The following is a 23,044-nucleotide window of genomic DNA, read 5'->3' as shown; positions in this document are numbered from 1 at the left end:
CTTATACTTAATTTAATTAATTTCCAAATAGCTGATTGAATCATAAAGGTTAGTTTTACTATCTATAAAGACTGAGGATAGAATAAAGGCTGTTGGCTGCTTTCACGAGGCTGATCATAAGTTTATGTTAAAATCCTGAATTCTGAAAGATTCAAAAAAGATTCATATTGACTCAAAATATTAAGTTTCTCACTTTACAGATGCTAACCTTTTGCAGTAATACAACAATTTCCAGCTTTTTAGATTTTACTGCAGATTCCAGCATCACCACGTGGCTCACTTACACATGTTAGAATACACATATATTCACACACAGGACCCTGGTCTTTGAAGAAGAAGAAGCTTGTCCATGTATGCACATTTACAGTTTGGGGGACAGCCATTCCCTAGTTCATTCCACATGGCAATACTTTGACCAGTGTCAACCTGCCTGGTTTAAATCTGAACATTTTGAAGTCTGACAGTTTGCAGTTAACTGTTTCCTGCTGTGTTCCTCATGGCAACATCTCTACCAGAGTCCACTTACCAACAAATCTTCGCATGCAGTATAAATTGTCGTTCTTTTTACTATTGGTTTATCTGCACAAGATAAAAAGTTTCAATAGCATGGGCTGGATTTTCCAGCCGTTCACACCTTAGGACCAGAAATTCCCACCAAGATCAATATCCCTTTAAATGGTCCACCAATTTTCTGTTTCATCCTCTATGATGCCAAGTGGGACTGAAAAATTTTGCCTTATGTCTTCTCTTTTCGTAACAATGTTCAAGAACTAAAATATAACAGCATTTAAATTTAAGTAGTTGCTTTTATGGTAAAGCCAAGTTTTAAAAATTACATACATAACTTGTAATAATTGCTTGTGTAATTTGCATAGAAAATTCAAAATCTCAAATCTTCAACAACACAGTTAAGCAAGATCTTTAAAACACCTTACTGATTTCTAGAATTGAACTAACATCTTCTGGTAAGGTGACAGAGGCAAAATCTCTGGGTTTATTTAAGAGACAGTTAGATGCTGCAGGGATATTGTGGAGTTCTATGGAAGGCTGATATAGTTTGAGCTAAACAACTGTCTTCATCTGTACTCATCTTTTTGACTTGACTGGAGGGGAACTGAAGATTTATCTCAACCTAGTTGCCAATTACTTACTTCCTAGAACATACCGAGGATCTTTTTATGCTAGCCACTACCCCCCAGTACTTTATCCTGGATATAGTCATTCATGTGAGAAGCTGAATAGCGCATGTCAGCAAGTGATTAAACATCAGAGGGCATCACAGCTGAGCCCAGTCCTGCCCTTGAGCTTTGCTCATACAAATGAAATGTTTACTTAGACTGATGTGGATCAGCATCTGTGGTTCATTTTCCTTGCCTAACCCTAGGGCAACAGGTCAACTGTAAAGCAACCCATCACCTCACTCTAATAGCTAAGAAGGATGGCTCAGTACAGAGACTGATCTTGGGATCTTCCTGATCTATAAATCCAGCTATTAATTTGAGGACCTAGATTAGATAAGCTTCAACTGGTTGCTGAAGTTTAATCTGAGCATCAAGACTTTAAAAAAGAACAAATTGATACATATCAACAACCTGGCATTCTGCAGTAATACACCAAGTTGTCCATTCAAGTTTGATAAAGGTTTCACTTCATTAAAAGCGCACATGTAATCAGTTCAATACTTCATGCTCTAAGTAATGATTTCAAGACCAGAGTAGAAAATATTCATATTCATGAGGTCCATTTTGATTCATAACAAAGCAGTCAAATGACATGGCAATGACATCTGAATGTTGCACAGAATAGAAAGATCACCTCAAAATGCTAGAGCTCTAGTCCCAGAATTGACAGAGGAATGTACAACATACATCTAGTCACAGAAGTTTGAAATTGACAGTTGTGTTTGCAAGCCAGTTCACCTGAGCACATTCATTCAATGACATCTGCTAAGTGAATAAATATTTCTCAATATAGTTTCAAATTCAAGCTAGAATATTTCTGAAACAAAAAACAATTTGCAGAAGGAAAAAACGCTTTATTTTTGTCTTGCATCTTTGAAGCTGTATAAACATTTAGCGAGTAGACAGGTGCAGTGTTGCAGCACCAGCTAGTGGTAGCAGAATGCATGCAGATCACAACCTGGAAGTCACGATGATGTGGATTATTAATTCTGAACTAAAATAAGTCTGAAATAATTTGCATTATTTACTTTGTTCTGTTTGTTTTCAGTTTAAATGCCTATCATTACTTTCAAATAAGGAATAGAATTAGTGGTACTTTTGTACATTCACTCATACTACAACTGTTGTTCCAGCATAGAGGATCCCAATAATGGGCAAGAGGGAAATTTGCCTCACAAAAGATTTTCCTCACAAAGCTGCTTCTCAGTTTCCTTATCATGTATTCAATTTGTGCAGGTAACTAAGATAAAATATCAGATGATGGCAGTATAATTACCTGATTTATTTTTAATATTCTGTGCTAATATGTGCACTCACTCACTGAAATGAAAGTCTAAATAGTAGATTTGAAATCAAAAGACCAAAATACTCCCACATGCAGATGGTAAAGTATAAATATTTAACTCAAGATGCAATTAAATTTCAAATTTGTTGTAAAATAGAAAAAACGTATTTTTAAAAATCCAATTTCTTACAGCAAGACAAATGTGAAACGAAGTGCCAATTTGAAAGAAATTACTTCAATTACTTATAGAATTAATAATTTTTAAATATTACACCATATAAACAATATATTATAGTAGCCTTGCGACTAGACTAATATTCCAGAAGTCCAGACTAATAATTGGCAAAGCCAAGTCTGCATCCCACCATGATAATTTGTGAATTTGATTCTAGTTAAATAAATAAGAATAAAAAGCTAGCATCAGTAATAGTAACAAGACCTTCAGGGTCTTACCTTATCCTGGCCTACATCACTCCAGAACAGCTATTAGGTTGACTGTTCTGAACTGATCGAATAAGCCAATGCAAAAATAAGTTGCAGGAATTGGAATAGATCACCTGGTCGTTATATAGGCATTAGTTTCCGACAGGCAACAGGCTCATCCCATGCAGTCACTCCTGAAAAGTCGTTGTGGGGACTTGTCAAAATTGGGAGAGCTTTTGCATAGATTAGTCAAGCAACAATCCATTCAGTGCCACACATAGCAGCCAACATCCCAAATTCCACCATTACCATCCTAGATGTGTTCTTTCCCATTGACAAAACAGGTTCACTAGAGGTGGCAGCACAGTCAGGAGGGAAAGAGTCTGGGAGTTAACAAGACTGCATAGTGTCCAGTCAATAACTTTGGGCAAGGAAACGTGTAGATTACCACCTACTGCAATCCATCAAAATGAAGACCATAAGACATAGCAGCAGCATTGGCCATTCAGCCCATCGAGTCTGCTCTGCCATTCAATCATGGCTGATATTTTTCTCATCTCCATTCCCTTTCCCCCATAATTCCTGATCCCCTTATTAATCAAGAATCTATCTATCTATCTATCTGTCTTAAAGATACTCAATGACCTGGCCTCCATAGTCTTCAGTGGCAAAGAGTTCCACAGATTCACCACTCTCTGGCTGAAGAAATTCCTCCTCATCTGTTTTAAAGGATCATCCCTTTAGTCTCCAGTTGTGCCCTCTGGTTCCAATTTTTCGTACTAATGGAAACATCCTTTCCAATTCACTCTATCCAGGTCTCTCAGTATCCTGTAAGTTTCAATAAGACCCCCCCCCTCATCCTTCTAAATTCCAATGAGTACAGACCCAGAGTCCTCAACCGTTCCTCATACAACAAGCTCTTCATTCCAGGGATTAATCTTGTGAACCTCCTCTGGACCCTAAGGCCAGCACATTCTTCCTTAGATAAGGATCCCTAAATACTCCAGACAGGGTCTGACCAGACCCCCATACAACCTCAGAAGTACATCCCTGCTCTTGTATTCTAGCCCTCTTGACATGAATGCTAGCATTGCATTTGCCTTCCTAACTGCCGACTGAACCCGCACGTTGACCTTAAGAGAATCTTGAACAACAACTCCCAAGTCCCTTTGTGCTTCTGATTTCCTAAGCATTTTCCCATTTAGAAAATAGTCTATGCCTCCACTCCTCCTTCCAAAGCGCATAACCTCACACTTTTCCACATTATATTCCATCTGCCACTTCTTTGCCCACTCTCCTAATCTGTCTAAGTCCTTCTGCAGCGCCCCTGCTTCCTCAATACTACCTGTCCCTTTACACATCTTTGTATCATCTGCAAACTTAGCAACAGTGTGTTCAGTTCCTTCCTCCAAATCGTTGATGTACATTGTGAAAAATTGTGGTCCCAGCACTGACCCAAGGCACATCACGAGTCACCAGCTGCCATCCTGAAAAAGATCCATTTAGCCCCATTTGTCTTCTGCCAGTCAGCCAATCCTCTCACCATGCCAGGACCTTACCCTTAACACCATGGGCACTTAACTTATTTATCAGTCTCCTAGGCTGCAACTTGTCAAAGGCCTTCTGGAAATCTAAATAAATTACGTCCACTGTTCTCTTTATCTAACTTCCTTGTTGCCTCCTCAAAGAGCTCTAACAGATTTGTCAGACATGACCTCCCCTTGAGGAAGCCATGCTGATTCAGTCCTACTTTATCATTCACTTCCAAGTGCTCCACAATCTCTTCTTTACTAATGGATTCTAAAATTTGCCAATGACCGAAGTCAGGCTAACTGGCGTACAATTTCCTGTCCACTGCCTCCCTCCCTTCTTAAACAGCATTAGCTACTTTCCAGTCCTCTGGTAGTCTCCATGCCGTCAAAAGTCTGACAACACCAGGTTTTAGTCCAACCGATTTATTTGATAATACTCACAAGCTTTCGAGGGGACTGCCTCTTTGTCAGGTGAATGGAGAGTTCTGGCCTCAGACATATCAAATAAATCGGTTGGACTAAAACCTGGTGTTGTCAGACTTTTTACTGTGTTTACGCCAGTCCAACGCCGGCATTCCCACATCAAGTCTCCATGCCTCCAGAGGTTCCTGAAAGATCAGCACCAATGCCTCCACAATTTCCTCAGCTGTCTCTTTTAGAACCCTGGGGTGTAGTCCATCCAGTCCAAGGTGATTTATCCACCTTGAGAGTTTTCAGTTTCCCCAGAACCTTCTCTTTAGGAATGGCCACTACACTCACCTGTGTCCCCAACTCTCCCGGAGCTCTGGCATCCCACTGATGTTTGCACTGTGAAGATTGATGCAAAGTAACTATTCAGTTCCTCTGCTGTTGCTTTGTTTCCTATTATTACATCTCCAGCCTCATTTTCCTGTGGTCCAATGGCTATTTTTACCTTTCTCTTATCTTTTACATATTGAAAAAAACTGTTCCTATCTTCTTTTATATTACTAGCTAGCTTACTCATATTCCATTTTCTCCCCCATTACTGCTTTTCTGAAGGTGGATAAATCACATGGGCCAGATGGACTACACCCCAGGGTTCTAAAAGAGGTAGCTGAGGAAATTGTGAAGGCATTGGTGGTGATCTTTCAGGAATCACTGGAGGCAGGGAGGATACCAGAGGACTGGAAAGTAGCTGATGTAACACCGCTGTTTAAGAAGGGAGGGAGGCAGCAGACAGGAAATTATAGGCCAGCTAGCCTGACTTTGGTCATTAGCAAGATTTGAGGGTCCATTATTAAAGATGAGATAGTGGAGTGCTTGGAAGTGCATGATAAGTAGGACTGAGTCAGCATGGCTTTGTCAAGGGGAGGTCATGTCTGACAAATGTTATAAGTTCTTTGAGGAGGTAACAAGGAAGTTAGATAAAGAGAACAGTGGACATAATTTACTTAGATTTCCAGAAGATGCCACATAGGAGACTGATAAATAAGATAAGCGCCCCTGGTGTTAAGGGTAAGACCCTGGCGTCAACTGAGGATTGGCTGACTGGCAAAAGGCAGAGAGTGGGGATAAATGGATCTTTTTCTGGGCGGCAGCTGGTGATTAGTGGTGTGCCTCAGGGGTCAATGCTGTGATCACAACTTTTCACAATATAAATTAATGATTTGGAGGAAGGAACTGAACACACTGTTGCTAAGTTTGCAGATGATATTAAGATAAGTAGAGGGACAGGTAGCACTGAGGAAGCAGGGGGGCAGCAGAAGGATTTGGACAGGTTAGGAGAGTGGGCAAAGAGCTAGATGGAATATAATGTGGAAGAGTGTGAGGTTATGCACTTTGGAAGGAGGAATGGGGTCGTGGACTATTTTCTAAATGGGGAAATGCTTAGGAAATCAGAAACACAAAAGGGACTTAGGAATCATTGTTCAAGATTCTCTTATGGTTAAGGTTTAGTTGACAATAAGGAAGGCAAATGCAACGTTAGCATTCATGTCAAGAGGGCTAGAATACAGAGCAGGAATGTACTTCTGAGGCCATATAAGGCTCTGGTCAGACCACATTTTGAGTATTGTGAGCAGTTTTGGGCCCCATATTTAAGGGGGAATGTGCTGGCCTTGGAAAGCGCCCAGAGGAGGTTCACAAGAATGATCCCTGGAATGAAGAGCTTGTCCTATGAGGAATGGTTGAGGACTCTCGAGTCTTTATTCAGAGTTTAGAAGGATGAGGGGAGATCTTATTGAAACTTACAGGATACCGCGAGGCCTGGATAGAGTGAACACGGAAAGGATGTTTCCACTAGTAGGAAAAAACTAGAACCAGATGGCACAGCCTCAGGCTAAAGGGACGATCCTTTAAAACAGACGATGAGGAATTTCTTCAGCTAGAGTGGTGAATCTATGGAACTCTTCGTCGCAGAAGATTGTGGAGACCAGATCATTGAGTGTCTTTAAGACAGAGCTAGATAGTTCTTGATTGATAAGGTGGTCAGGGGTTATGGGGGAAAGGCAGAAGAATGGGAATGAGAAAAATATCAGCCATAATTGAATGGCGGAGCAGACTTGATGGGCCGAGTGGCCTAATTCTGCTCCTATGTCTTATGGCCTTAGTTGTCCTCACTTTTAAAGGCTTCCTAATCCTCTGGCTTCCCACTAATCTTTATCATTTTGTATGCTTTTTCTTTTGTTTTTATCTGTCCTTGACTTCCCTCATCAGCCACGAATGCTTTGTCCTCTCCTTAGTATGTTTTCTCCTCCTTGGGATGAATTTCTGTTGTGCCTTCCGAATAATTCTCAAAAACTCCTGCCATTGCTGTTCCACTGTCTTCTCTGCTAGGCTCCCTTTCCAATTAACTCTGGCCTGTTCCTCATGCCCTTGTAGTTACCTTTATTTAACTGTAATACCATTACATCTGATTCCAGCTTCTCCCTTTCAAACTGCAGGGTAAATTCTATCATATTGCGGTCACTGCTCCCTAAGGGTTCCTTCACCTTAAGTTCCCTAATCAAGTCTACCTCATTACACCACCAAATCCAGAATTGCCGTTCCCTAGTAGGTTCTGTCACAAGCTGCTCCAAAAAAAAACCACCTCTTCGACATTCCACAAATTCCTTTTCTTGGGATCCAGTACCTACCTGATTTTCCTAGTCCACCTCTGGAAACTTTACTAATCTCTCCTGAGCCCCCAGCTCCATTAACCTATACTTGTACCTTCTCCTTTAACTTTGATTTTCTAATTCTCCATACAACTGAACCCTCCCCCCCATTATTTAGTTTAAAGCCTTATCTACAGCCCTAGTTATATGGTTATATGATTCTGGTCCCAGCACGATTCAGATAAGACTGTCCCATCAGAACGGGGTCCCCTCTTCCCCAATACTGGTACCAACGTCCTATGAATTCAAACCCATTCCTCTCATACCAATCTTTGAGGCATGCATTAATCTTATTTACCTTGTGCCAATTAGCTTGTGGCTCAGGTACTAATTCAGAGATTATTACCTTTATGGTTGGTGCTTTCTAATTTAGCTCCTAGCTGTTCATACAGTCTTGGCAGACCCTTTGCTCCTGTTCCACCTATGTCATTGGTGCCTACATGGATCACGACAACTGGGTCTTTATCCTCCACTCCAAGTTCCTCTGCAGCCCAGATGAGATATCCTGAATCCGAGCATCAGGCAGGCAACACAACCTTTGGGATTCTTGATCCTGGTCACAGAGAACAGTATCAATGCTCCTAACTATGTTATCCCTGATTACATAAGAACATAAGAACATAAGAAATAGGAGCAGGAGTAGGCCATCTAGCCCTTCGAGCCTGCCCCGCCATTCAATAAGATCATGGCTGATCTGTCGTGGCTCAGTTCCACTTTCCCGCCCTCTCCCCATAACCCTCAATCCCTTCTCTTATCAAAAACCCATCAACCCGCTTCTTAAAAATATTTAGCGAGGCAGCCTCCACCACTTCAACGGGCAGAGAATTCCAGAGATTCACCACCCTTTGAGTGAAGAAGTTCCTCCTCAACTCCGTTCTAAACCGCCTCCCCTTTATCTTGAGGCTGTGCCCCCTAGTCCTACTGTCTTTTTTGAGCGGGAAGAGTCTCTCCACCTCTATCCTATCCATCCCATTCATCATCTTATACGTCTCAATGAGATCTCCCCTCATTCTTCTAAACTCTAACGAGTACAAGCCTAGTTTATTCAGCCTCTCCTCATAGCTCAATCCCCTCAACTCCGGTATCAGCCTAGTAAACCTCCTCTGCACTCCCTCCAGGGCCAAAATATCCTTGCGCAGGTGCGGCGCCCAAAACTGCACACAGTACTCCAGCTGCGGCCTCACCAATGCCCTATACAGCTGCAGCAAGACCTCCCTACTTTTATATTCAATCCCCCTCGCTATGAAGGCCAGCATCCCATTTGCCTTCCTGACCACCTGCTGCACCTGCAAGCTGGGTTTTTGCGACTCATGCACAAGGACCCCGAGGTCCCTCTGCACCGTCGCCTGCTGCAGTTTTTCGCCCCGTAAGTAATAGTCCTTCCTACCATTCTTCCTACCAAAGTGGACCACCTCACACTTGCCAACATTAAATTCCATTTGCCATTTCCTGGCCCATTCGCCCAGCCTATCTAGATCCTTCTGCAGACTCTCCACACCCTCCGCACAATTTGCCGTTCCCCCAATCTTGGTGTCATCAGCAAATTTCGACACCCTGCACTCGGTTCCCTCCTCCAGATCATCTATATAAATGGTAAATAGCTGAGGCCCCAGCACTGACCCCTGGGGCACCCCACTAGTCACCATCCGCCAATCCGAATAGCACCCATTGACCCCCACTCTCTGCCTCCTATTTGACAACCAATCCTCTATCCACGCTAACACCCTACCCCCAACTCCATGTCCCCTGACCTTCTGCAATAACCTCTTGTGAGGTACCTTGTCAAACGCCTTCTGAAAATCCAGAAAGACCACATCCACCGGCTCTCCTCTATCCACTGCCCTAGACACATCCTCATAGAACTCCAGTAAATTTGTCAGACACGACTTCCCTTTAATGAAACCGTGTTGCGTCCGCCCTATCAAGCAATTCCCTTCAAGATGCCTCGCAATTTCCTGCTTAATGACAGATTCTAACATTTTACCTACCACAGACGTTAAACTAACCGGCCTATAATTCCCCGCCTTTTGCCTGGCACCCTTCTTAAACAATGGCGTAACATTAGCCGTTTTCCAATCTTCCGGCACTTCCCCAGAATCCAGCGACGTCTGGAAAATAACCACCAAGGCATCCACTATCACCTCCGCCATTTCTTTCAGAACCCTCGGATGCATTCCATCCGGTTACAACTACATTTCTTTTTTCTCCCCCACTTGAATGTTTCCCTGTATGATGGTGCTGTGGTCAGTTTGCTCATCTCCGTGCAATACCCGTTCCCAACCAAACAAGGAGCAAGAATCTCGAACCTGTTGGACAAGCTCAGGGACTGAGGCTCCTGCGACCCAATCTCCTAGATCCCTCTACCTGCCTCACTCACAGCTATACCCTCCTGTCTCTGTCCACTGGCCGAATTCAGGGTATTTAATCCAAGGGGTGTGATTGTCTCCTGGAACAGTGTCCAGGTATCTGTCCCTCTCCCTGACGTGTCACAACGGCCAAAGCTCAGAATCAAGCTCATCCACTCTGAACTGGAGTTCTTCAAGCAACCATCACTTATTGGAACCACAATGGGGTCCACCAGCTCCTACATCATGCATGAACAACACATCACCTGATCCTCCATTTCTATTTTATTTAATTAGTTTTTAATTTGGGTTTTAATTTTTTAAACTAAATTATACATCTCATTATTACTCAGTCTCAACGCAATGTCTAACCAGTAATTTAAATGGGTTTTCAAATTTAGTGCAACTCCCTGTTAGTCAGTTGAATCGCAGCCTTCTTGTTTTTTAGTCCAAGCCCACCGTCAATTTCAGAGAATCAAGAGTAACTTGATTGGTTACTTATGAATCAGCATCTCCCTTGCTGCACTTACCATGAATACTGAACAGTACCTACTGCCCTCCATCAGGAGATGAACACACTGGGAAATAGAGTAACTAGAGCACTAAACATACTGTCATTATTTTTAATCATGAAGAGGGCTCAAAAAAACTTACTAAGTTGACCAAGTCCTGAGGGATATAAGTAACAGACATGTTTTAATAAAAAAATTACATCACTGAACACTGCATTGATATATTTGGTCTTCATTCACTGATGTCGATTTGTTTTGAAACTATTGGGAAATAAAGAAATTGATGTGGTTACCTGGGTATGAATCCATTGGGCAGGTGGGTGTTTGCTGTATTTTACTGCCAATTCTAATGCATTCTCCCTCTCCAATAATCCTGGACTTGAACAGATAGAAAAACCACCGACTTGAGATGTGCCAGGAATAAAGAAATCCACCCTTGAATGAAAAAAAAACTTTCTAAAATAAAAAGATTCTACCAATTGACAAAAAATTTAAATAAAACCCATACTGACACAAAGTGGCTAAACAGCGCGATTAAGGTGATCTTATTTATGGTGGATATTTCTGAAACAGGTATTTTTTCAATGTGTGTCAATTACAATTACTTAGACTGCAATTTTTTGGTAACATGTCACCATGACAGCCCAGAGCCATGGCAGTTCCTATTTCTGAAAATAGCTGTTCAGTGCTGAAAGCTTAAGGTTAGTTTTCACAATGTCTTATAACACCAGAACCTTTGAATGACAGGGTCCAGCAGGTAAGGAGCCAGTATAACTCTGACTTACTTTCGATTTTCTCCTTAAATACGAAAGGTACCACATCAGAAGACGTAAAGGGAGTCACGCAGTTATGCATAAAATATTATTCATATTCCACTCAAGAGCATGGAAGTTGAGAACAGAGCAACTTACAAGTTAAAAGAAATCTAATTTAAAAATACATTTTTTTGCTCCAGTTGAATCGAATAATCCAATAATTTTTGGAACAATGCTAGCCGGTCTTGCAAGCCATAGAATAATAACTGAAGTACTGTATAAAAATAAATTGTACTTATGACTCATTATTCGTTCTTTGGACCAATGATGACCATGACCAAGAAGATGATTGTATTCATTCACTGGGATGTTGGTAGAGTTCTGATGGGTATATGGCCTATTTGCAACTAGAAGGTTCTGCTACAAATAAGACGAGATTCCACAGATGATGGAATTTCAGATGAGTTGTGGATTTTTTCTCCGCCTCTCATAGGTGTTTACTTTCAAAGGGGGCTGTACTGTTATTTAATTTAGTTGTGGCAGATGTAATGGTCCTGGGCAATCTTCTCCTAGTTGATGTCAAAACTTGTAAGTAAAGCCTCAGAGAGTCCATGTAGTGCTTCCTTCGACCACCAGAGTACATCCCAGGCTCACTCTTTCCATAGAATATTCCCTTCTGTAAAGCGAATGTCATTTCGACTACATGCTCAGCTCGACTCTGTTGTAACTGTGGAGCGGACACTCAGTGTGCCAGCTCAAGTGAGCAGCTCAGTGTCTTCTGGTATTTCGTCCTGCCATCTGATCTTTAGAATCTTCCAAAGGCAACTCAACTGAAAGTGGTGCATAGTTCAAGCCCTGCTTATGCAGAGTTAAGTAGATAGGACTATTGCTTTATATACTTAGTGTGATCAGTAGGCTTACATGTCCTCATTCTCAAATTTTCCAAAGATTGACACTTGCTTTGGTAATTCTGTCAAATGCCTCACTTTCAATATCGATAGCTCAAGTATCTTGCCAAGATAAATGAGAATGGGGAGTTTGCACATTGTCCCTGTGTCTGCATGGCTTTCCTCCAGGTACTCTGGTTTCCTTGCACAGTCCATAGGTGTGCAACTTAGATGGATTGGTCATGGTAAATAAGAGGAATTACAGGGATAGGGTGGGTGGAAGATTGAGTAAGATGCTCTTTCGGAGAGCCGGTGCAGATCTGATGGACCAAATGGCCTCCTTCTACACTATAGGAATTCAATGTATCCACTGCTGACAGATTCTGATCATGGGCTAAACCTTGAACTTGAGACAGAGCTTCCCTGGAGCAGGTTTGTGTAGCTTTCTTCATGCTGATTGTAAAGCCAAAGTTGTTGCATGCATTGGAGAAGAAGTTTATGTTAGGTTGCATGTCTAGCTTTGAACCAGCAGTTATGTATCATCATTAGTAAACAGAAGTTTGCAAAATACATTCTTGGACTTTTCCTGGAGTCATCCCAGATTGAGAAGCCTCCATCCATGTGATATCCAAAATGGTCATCCTGACATTAGATTGCTCGTTAGAGAAAAACATGAAAAGGGTTGGCACTAACACACAACCCTATTAGTGACTGTGAAGATTCGCCATCATCCAAGGCACATACAAACATGCTATCATGGAACTATCAAACCATTGTGATGAGTTTCTCAGGGCAACCAGATTTCTTCATTAGCGGGCCTTTGGAAGGTAAGGTCAATAAACTTGGTCCATGTTCTGCTCTTGGCATTTCTCTTGGAGGCACGTAACCGCAAACACTATGTCACTGGTTTCCCCAACTTTTTCTGAAAGTGCACTCACTGGCAGCAGATCTTGGTCAAGACATTGAAGTAAGCAGTTCAGAAAGATTCAGACGATGAACAGAAGTGAGAGTCCTTTATGATTTATGCAAGGCTGATGAGTTTTTTTCCACTTGCACAAGTAGACAATGGAAGGATCTGTGTATTCCTGCAGGATAGTTCCTTGTTCCCCCATAGATAAAGAGTTCAATGAGCTTCTTGACCTGGCATCGATTGCTTGTTATGTAGAATTCGGGTCATCAGCTCCTGAAACTTTGCCCCTAGACTGGAGTTTGGTTATGTTCATCATTTCTAACAGCATGAGAGGTTATCAAGAGAGCAGTTGATGGCAACCTATGGCTGCCCATTTTTGATTTCATTTATTATTGTCACATGTAGAGATACAGTGAAAAGCACTGTTTCTTACGTGCTATACAGACATAACTATTCAGAGAGTACATAGGAGAGAAGGAAAGGAGAGGGTGCAGATTAAAGTGTTGCAGTTACAGATAGCGTGTAGAGAAAGTTCAGCTTAATATATGGCAGATCCATTCAAAGGTCTGATGGCAACAGGGAAGAAGCTACTCGAATGCTTGATTGCTTCTTCATTGACGGATGAAGGCCAACTGAGGATGCGATTAAGCGCTCTGCCCTTCTTTTCGGAATTTGCTTTTTTCTGTGAGCAATGTTGGCCCATAGGCACGGAAGATTAGTCATGAACCTGGCGTCTTTACAGAGATTTCAGAACATTGTAAAATCACTGTAGTCTTTGTGGTCTTGCCATTACTGGAATTCGCCTACATTGATTCAGTCAATTGTCTTCCATTCTGGAGTTTGCAGGGATGGAAGACAACCAATCATGATGCTAATGAAAGTTAGGAGCAAGGGCCTTTGGAATAGCAGAATACACTATATGCCCTGAAGGTCACCCATTGCAATGCAGTCAGCAGCTATTTTTGCTGTGCACAGACAACTCTAGAGCTGCACAAAGAGATTGTTTTTGACCATTTCTTGCACAAACCAGCATAATAACAAAGGCTCTATGTAATTGGAAGTTAAGTAAACTTAATTAATACAAGTACTTCATTGGAGCATTATCAAACAAAACCCAACAGCAAGCCACATCAAGAGATATTAGAATGATTACCAAAACGTTTGAAGAAGCTGGTTTTAAAGAGTGACTTAAAGGAAGATGAGGTAAGATGAAGGGAGATTTGGAATCTGACTATTCTTTGTCTTTAAAGACTGACTAGCACTCAATATTTTCATATTACTCTAGTGAAAACAATTCTGAAAGCTAAAGGAGGAAATTGATAATAAAAGGGAAAGACTTGTGGAGCTGTACAGCTAAAATCTAAAAGTTGAAAGCAATTGGTAAAATGTTTCAAACGGTCTTAAAGCAAAAACAAATTAATCTGACAAGGGATGACAGAAGGAAATTGGCAGTATAGTTAGTACATTCAATTTTCAGGAATGGTGAACGAGGAACACTGGCAAAATTTTAAACCTAGAAAGTAAAATGGTCAATAATTGCAAACAATTTTATTAAGACAGTGAACCGAACTGAATGAAGTCTGAAACATGAACCATTCATTAAGAAAGGCAAAGGGAAAATAGAGGATGAGATAAAAAGTTAGACAGGCAAGAGAATGGCAACAAGGACAAGGAGTAAGTGGGTAGCACAGATTGGGGGGAAGGGGGGAGAAGAAAAAATAGATGGCAATTGAGGGAAATGAATTAGATAGCAGTGTAATAGGATCAGTGGGTGGGAGAATAATAATGAAGAAAGGCGAAGAGACAGAAGCTTGGAACAGTTACATTGTAAGGGAAAAAGGAGATTGTAGTTAGCTTTGCATGGGAGGGAACATGGATGGAAGTATCAGCAAAAATTTCAGGAAAGAAAGAAGTTTGAATGGGGGAGTAGAAGAAATGTACAAGCTTAAAGGTGTTAGATATAAGAAGAGAGTTAAATTGACACACCAGAGGAAGAATGCCAATATGAAATGGAAAAGCAAGGAGAGTAAAGTGCACCTTGGAATGGATGGGACGATGGAGGGCAGCAGTGTTTTTGTGAACTTGAACCAGAGGGTTGGAATGTTTTTGCGACTTGGAACAAGTGATGGTGATAGATTTAGGTAAGTGATAATCTGACTTCTCTGTTGAAAATACAAACTTCACAAGTTTATTAATTATGAAATACAGAAAAAAGATTTAAAGTTTTGCAAGAAAGCATTCCAAGGATCACCTAGAAAGGCATCACCAATTTTGTACCTTTGATATTTTGGGTTTTCTGGGAATCATAATTTTTCTTCCAATACAAGTACAAGGGCATTGCATATGCTGACTGCTTAAGCTACAAAGCCTCATGTCAGAGCTGTGGCAGCATTTTTTGAACCTGTTAGCATGACAGTCACTAAGATCTCAACTATTAGTTACTGTGGATTGTTACATTACCGTTAATGATAATATACCTTTCTTCAATTTCTTAACAGTTCTACAGCACTGCTCAATTTAAACAGACGTCTCAGCAATTTACAGGTAAAAAGTAGACATTGAGCAGAATGAAGAAAGGAAAAGGAAGGAATTTTAGAAGGAAAGAATGGGAAATGGCAATGCAGAGATACTGAAGGAGGGACTTAGACAAGGCAGGTCACAGCAGCTAAATCAGGGATACCAAGAAAGGGAGTAACAAACAAAATAATAAAGGGAAAACAGCTGGCAGAGATTGTGGAGGATTGGACTGTGTGGGGAGGGAAGCAGCGAAATGAGGTGCGGTAGGAAAAAGATGATGGAGCAACGGGAAATTGGGACGTGACGCAGTAGAGCTTCACAAAACATACAAAATTGGGGTTCTGATCTTACCACCAGTGAGAACAAGGGCTGTATCACTGCCTGAACTGCAGTTCATAAATAGGGAAAATGGATAGTGAAAAGCAGATTGAAGTGCAGTTTAAACTCGTTAAAGGTATAAATTTCAAAAGCAGAGGGAGATAACTAGACAAGAGATGAGAAATGTTAGAGGTAAAACAATCTGGGTGTGAGAGATAAAAACAGGTTCCAAATCAATTCCTGAACTTAGCTTAGCTTGAGGTAATGACACTGATACCTGTTAAAAATGTACTTTCATGGGATGTGAACAACTCTGACAAGGCCAACACTTGCTGCCTTTCTCCAATTGTCCTCAACAAGTTGATACTGGGCTGCCTTCTTGAAGTCCATCTGATATAGGCACAGTCAAAATGCCGTTAGGGAGGGGTTTCTTTTGACCCAGTGTCAATGAAGAAATGGCAATATAGTTCCATGTCAGGATGGTGCGTGACTTGGTGGTGCTCTTCCCATTAATCTGCTGCCCATATCCTTCTAGATGATAGAGGTCATAAGTTTGGAAGGTGTTACAAAGAACAAAGAACAACCCAGCACGGGAAACAGGCCCTTCGGCCCAACGAGCCCACGCCGCCGCATCACCGCATTCTACCCTGCATGTCTACGAATGGAACCCCTAACTTAGCCAGATTCAGGGAAGAATAGTGTCAATTTGGTAAAACCAATCAGCCTAAGAGCACATCTTTGGGGTGTGGGAGGAAACCGGAGCGCCCGGAGGAAACTCACGCAACCACAGGGAGAATGCGCAAACTCCCACAGACACAGGCCCAAATCCATGTATCTGCACAGCTAGCAGTGATAGTCACCGAGCTGTTGCGGTGCCCGTCTACCGGTCCAGGATCAAGCACACACACCGACACGAAGTGCTAGGCCACTCCCGGAACTTCCAAGAGCAGCCCACGCACGACCCACCATGTGCATGCCCCTCGTTTGACACGAGGTGGACCTCCACCTGTGGAATAAAAAGACAAAAACGTTAATTTACAAGCCTGCTTTTCCGGTGTCTCCTGAGGTTCTAACCTTATTTAATAGCCCCTACCATAACCCTCCATCCTTGTTTCACTCATGTGTCTATCTAACTGAACCTTAAACGAGTCCAATGTTCCTGCCTCCACCACCCTACTCGGTAGCGCGTTCCATACCCCCACAACTCTCTGCGTAAAGAACCTTCCTCTCACTTTCAAATTATACCTCTCCCCCCTCACCCTTAAATCATGACCTCTCGTGTTTGTACCCAGTCTAGGGAGCAGTCTCTCACTATTAACTCTATCTATTCCCTTCAGTATCATATACCTCTATCATGTCCCCCCTCAATCTCCGTCTTTCCAAGGAGAATAGTCCCAGTTTCTCCAACCTTTCCTTGTAACCCAGCCCCTCCATGCCAGGCAACATCCTGGTAAACCTCCTCTGCACCCTTTCCAGAGACTCCACGTCCTTCCGGTAGTAAGGTGACCAGAACTGGACGCAGTACTCCAAATGCGGTCTATCCAACGTTCTGTATAACTGAAGCATTAGACGGCAGCTTTTATACTCAATACCCCTTCCTATAAAGGCTAACATTCCACACGCCTTCCTAACAACCTTCTCAACTTGTGACGCAACCTTCATGGATTTGTGAACCTGCACTCCCAGGTCCCTCTGTATGTCTATACTCCTAATCTGTCTACCTTTTATCACGTAGCTCCTCTCTGCATTATTCCTTCCAAAATGCATCACCTCGCATTTGTCAGGATTAAATTCCATCTGCCACCTATCTGCCCAATGCACCAACCTATCTATATCCTGTTGTATCACCTGACAATCCAGTTCCGTACCCGCCAACCCTGCCATCTTGGTGTCATCAGCAAACTTGCTGATCACACCACCTACGCTCTCTTCCAAGTCATTTATGTATACTACAAAGAGGAGAGGTCCCAGTACTGAGCCCTGTGGCACACCACTGGTCACTGGCCTCCAGCCCGACAAGGTCCCCTCCACAACTACCCTCTGTCTCCTATTACCCAGCCAGTTCTCAATCCACCGAGGTACCTGGCCTCGTATCCCACGCGCCTTAACCTTTTCTACCAGCCTACCATGAGGGACTTTGTCAAACGCCTTACTGAAATCCATATAGATGACATCAACGGCTCTCCCATCGTCAACCGTTTTTGTCACCTCCTCAAAGAATTCCACCAGATTCGTAAGGCAAGACCTCCCTCTAACAAAGCCATGTTGCGTATCCCTAATCAGATCGCAACGCTCCAAATGCTCATACATCCTACCCCTAAGTATTTTTTCCATTAATTTCCCTACCACCGATGTCAAACTCACCGGTCTATAATTTCCAGGGTTATCCCTACTACCTTTTTTGAACAGCGGTACCACATTTGCTACCCTCCAGTCCTCTGGGACCTCACCTGTGTCCAAAGAAGAGACAAAGATTTGCGCCAGAGGCCCAGCAATTTCATCTTTCACCTCCCTAAGCAGCCTGGGATAAATACCATCAGGCCCCGGAGCTTTATCCGTCCTTACGCTACCTAAAAGCCCTAGCACTTCCTCCCTCGTAATAGATATCTCCTGCAACTGATCCTCAGCTCCCTTCAAGAGACCGCACGATTCCGAACCCCTCTCCTTCATGAATACCGACGCAAAGTATTCATTCAGGAGCTCCCCCATTCCCTCCGACTCAATACATAACTCTCCACTCTTGTCCCTAAGAGGACCAATTTTCCCTCTAACGACTATCTTGCCTCTAATATAGGAATAAAATGCCTTTGGATTTTCCTTAATCCTACCAGCCAAAGCCATTTCATGCCCTCTCTTCGCCCTTCTAATTCCCCTTTTTAGCTCCCTCCTACTCTCTCTATATTCCTCCAGCACACTCTCCGTACCCAGTCGTTTTGACCTAACATACGCCTCCCTCTTCTTCCTGACCAAGTCTTCAATACCCCCTGTAATCCACGGCTCTCTAATCCTACCTTTCCCACCCTTCCGCTTAACCGGAACATACCTCCCCTGCAACCATTTCATTTTGCCCTTAAAAACCTCCCACTTGCCAACCGTGGACTTTCCAGCTAACAGTCCCTCCCAATCAGTGTCCTGCAGCTCCTTCCTAATCCTGCTATAGCTCGCCTTTCCCCAGTTCAGCACACTCCCGTTCGGCCGGCACTCATCCCTTTCCATTTTTAACCTAAAGTAGACGGACTTGTGGTCACTGTTAGCCACATGTTCGCCTACCTCTACCTCACCCACCTGCCCCGGCTCATTACCCAACACTAAATCAAGTATAGCCCCTTCCCTAGTCGGGCTAGTTACATACTGCTCTAGCGACCCTTCCAAAACACATCTCATAAACTCCTCTCCCTCCGTACCCCCAGCTCTAGGCCCCCTCCAATTCACTCCTGGAAGATTAAAGTCACCCACTACAACCACTCTATTCTTCCTGCACCTATCCAAAATGCCCCTGCAAATACCTTCCTCCACCGACCTCGGGCTGCTGGGTGCCCTATAGTACACCCCTAGCAATGTGATCTCTCCCTTTTTATTCCTCAACTCCACCCACAGCGACTCAATCCCTGTCTCTTCCATATCGTCCTCCCTCTGCACTACTGTGATGTTTTCCTTTACTAACAGTGCCACCCCTCCACCTCTCTTCAACCCTCCTCTGTCACACCTAAAACACTTGTACCCAGGAACATTCAGCTGCCAGTCCTGCCCTTCCCGTAACCACGTCTCCGTTACAGCCACCACATCTAACTGCCTCACAAACATCAAGGCCCTAAGCTCATCCGTTTTCCCTGCCACACTCCTAGCATTGAAACAGACACAGTTCAACCCACGAGTGTCCCTCAGAACCTCCTTCTCCCTGATAATTTTCCTTTCACCCGACTCTCTCCCAGCCACCTCCCCCCCCCCCCATTAGTTTAAACCATTCCTGAACACCCCAGCTAACCTCCCCGCTAAGACACTAGTTTCCCTCCCGTTCAAATTCTCCCCACCCCTCCTGTACAGTTGCCCTTCTCTCCTAAACACCTCCCAGTGATCCACAAAAGTAAAGCCCTCTACCCTACACCAATCCCTCAACCATGCATTCAACTGCATGATCTCATCATTCTTTGCCCTGCTAGTACTGGGCAGCAATCCAGAGAGTGCCACCCTGGAGGTCCTGCTCTTTAGTTTGGACCCCAACTCCCTAAATTGCCTACGGACCTCTACCCTACTCCTCCTTCCTATGTCCCCCTCCCCTACGTGTACTATGACCTCTGCCTGGGTCCCCTCCCCATTCAAAATTCCCTCTACCCTTTCCGTTACATCCTTTACCCCTGCTCCAGGGAGGCAGACCACCATCCTGGAGTCTCGCCTCTGTCCACAGAACCTCCTATCAATACCTCGGACCCTCCCATCTCCTACCACTATCACCTTGCCAGCCCCCTTCTGTCCCTCTAAGTCAGTCTCCCCTTCCTGCCTATCTTTCTGTGCCCCTGTCGACGAACCTTGGGGGGCCTCCGGGGAGGCTGGGGGACCCTGACCACTCTTCTTCTTCCTCTTTCTCCTCCTAACCGTCGTCCACCCTTCCTGCTCTTCAGCCCTTGGGACCTCTTCCTGCTCGTGGTTCCTAGCCATCAACTCCTCGTTTTCCCTGACTAGAAACGCATCCTCCAAACGCCCCTCGAGTTGCCTGACCCGGGCCCTCAAGCGCTGCAGTTCTAAACATTTACTGCAGATGTGGACCTTGGGGACACGTGACACCACCAAGAACTCCCACATGTGGCACCTGACACAACTTATATTCCTCCCTATATTCCCTGCCACGTCCCAACCTCCTGTATGCGGCAAAAGGTAGAAATCTGTCACTCACCTTCTCTAAGCCTACTCTCTCCTAAGCCCAGCGAGCCTAAGCCCTTCTCACTCAGTTCCCATTCACTCCGCTGCCCGCTCTATGCTGCTACCCCTTTTTTTATACCCCCCGCTCCCCCTTAACAACAATCCCCTCGCCTAACTTCCGGTACGGAAGTAAACTACACTCTAACAAGCCCCGAGAACCGGAAGTACAGGAAAAAAGCGGTTTTCAATTCAAATCAGTCACTCACCACAGCCACAGCCACCAGGTTCAATGCTCCGGAGAACAATGAGGAATGCTCCGGAGAACAATGTTGTCAAAGGTGCTTTGGGAAGTTGCTGCAGTGCATCTTTTAGATGGTACACATTGCTGCCACAGTGTATTGGTAGTAGAGGGAGTGAAACTATTTTCTTTGGTTCAGCTTATTTTTGCCAATTCTGTAAGAACTTGTCCTTTTCTGCACTGAAGTGAAATTACTGGCAAAAATATCTGATCATTAACTTTCACTCTGCTATCTGATTTTGGATTGGAAAAAAAGGTGACACCCCAAATACAACAGTTTGTAAACATTATGAAGAAATGCAGCTATTTTGATTTAGCTTTGAAAAAAAATATTGCCTTGCTTCAGTGAATCAATGCACATTGTTTAGGCTATAACCTTAATTGCATTTTGACAAGTAAATGTTATTTTTTGAAGGCATATCTACCAAATTTAGTTTGTACTCAGGATGTTTACAAACCAGCAGTTCTGGTACACAGAATGGTGACATTTTGGAGCTAAATGTACTTTGAACTTTAAAATAATTCAGTGCACAAAAAAAATTAAAGTAACAAGTACAGGTAATTAAAACATGTACTCTTCTTACCATTGTCCTGCTTTGAAGGCAAAATCTTTGTTCATCACGAGAAGACGTAATCTTTTAACTGTTTCAGATTCATGAACTATTCCACAGACTTTTGCTTGAGCAATCATCTAAATTAAACAAAATAAAGTTTATTGCACTGGGAACCAAAAATAATTCCTCCACATGTTCATTAGCAGGTTTCAATTTTTTTACTCCATAATCTGTATTATTTTTGTAATTTCCTACATTAACTGGTTATTGAAATATTTAATGAGGTATAGATAAGTATGGCACATTGAATTTTGTCATTCCACCAATACTGAAAGAATCCCTATCCCCAAAATAAAACCAATACAACGTTTTCTAATGTGCTGCTGCAAAATCTGTTTGCATGAACTTTTAGTTGCCTTCACAATTTTTTAGAACACATGAACAGAAGAAATGGGAAGAATAGCCCATATGGTCCCTTGCATCTACTCCACCATTCAATAGGATTATGGCTGATCTTGGACTTCAACTCCACTTTCCACCTACTCCTCAATACCCTGAGACCAAAATCTGACTATCCCAGCCATAAATATATTTAATGATGGAGCATACACAACTCCTAAGAGGTAGAGAATTCCAAAGACTCGCTGCTCTTCCAGTGAAAAAATTCTCCTCATCTCAGTCCTAAGTGATTGCTCTTCTATCTGGAGGTTGTGCCCACAATTAGATTCCTCAGCCAGTGGATGTAATCTCTCAGCATCTACCCTGTCAAGTCCCTTCAAAATCTTGTATGTTCTGATGAGATTGCATCTCATTCTTCTAAACTCCGGAGGACACAAACTCAATTTACTCAGCCTCTCATCATAGGACAACGCTCTGAACCTTTATGTTGCCCATTAACCAATTGTATAGCACCTTAGATAATACATTTTAGAAATCCATTACATCTACTGGGTTCCCTGTTATCTGCCCTACTAGTTACATTCAAAAGGTTTTCCTTTTGTAATACCACGCTGATGTGTTCTAGTCATACTATGTTTTTAAGTGTATTGTTAAAACATCCATAATAATAGAATCTAGCATTTTCTCAATGACTGTTGTCAGAGAACTACTGGCTAATTCATTTTACTTCTCTCTCCTTCCTTTTAAACAGTGATGTTACACTTGCCAACTTCCAATCTATTGTAGGGGGCGGGGGGCTCTTTTAAGGACTTCCAATCTATTGGCATTGTTCCTGAATCCAAGGATTTTTGGAAAATCATAGCTAGCACTTCCACAATCTCTGCAGCTGGCTTTTAGAATCTTAGGATATAGTTCCTGAGGATTTTCAGATTTGGTTCAAGTTTCTCAATACTTTTTCTTTGTTGATTCTAATAACCTTAATTCTTCTCTTTTTTGAGCCCCTAGATTACATTCTCTTTAGAGTCACAAACTTTTACAGCACAGAAAGAGCCCTTCAGCCCATCGTGTCTGCACCGGCCAGCAGGCACCTAACTATTCTAACTCCATTTTTCCAGCACTCGGTCCATAGCCTTGTATGCTCTGGTGTTGAGTGCT

The 23,044-nt window shown here is 42.9% G+C and overlaps 1 protein-coding gene across 2 annotated transcripts in view; it reads right to left on the bottom strand.

Annotated features, from left to right (window-relative positions):
• oxnad1 (oxidoreductase NAD-binding domain containing 1) overlaps window positions 1–23,044 on the bottom strand; it is a 43,107-nt gene that overhangs the window by 10,960 nt on the left and 9,103 nt on the right. For both annotated transcript variants that reach the window (XM_080209617.1, XM_080209618.1), the window contains exons 3-4: window positions 21,521–21,627; window positions 10,688–10,829 (exon numbers count right to left, since the gene is read on the bottom strand). In XM_080209617.1, coding sequence (XP_080065743.1) covers window positions 10,688–10,829; window positions 21,521–21,627 — 249 coding nt within the window. The remainder of the gene's footprint in view (window positions 1–10,687; window positions 10,830–21,520; window positions 21,628–23,044) is intronic.

This window comes from Carcharhinus amblyrhynchos, chromosome 2 (genome assembly GCF_965287045.1).
Source record: "Carcharhinus amblyrhynchos chromosome 2, sCarAmb.v2.hapA, whole genome shotgun sequence".
Taxonomy (NCBI): Eukaryota; Metazoa; Chordata; class Chondrichthyes; order Carcharhiniformes; family Carcharhinidae; genus Carcharhinus; species Carcharhinus amblyrhynchos.
Note: the sequence above shows the minus strand (reverse complement) of the source record. Positions and strands in the feature narration are given on the sequence as shown.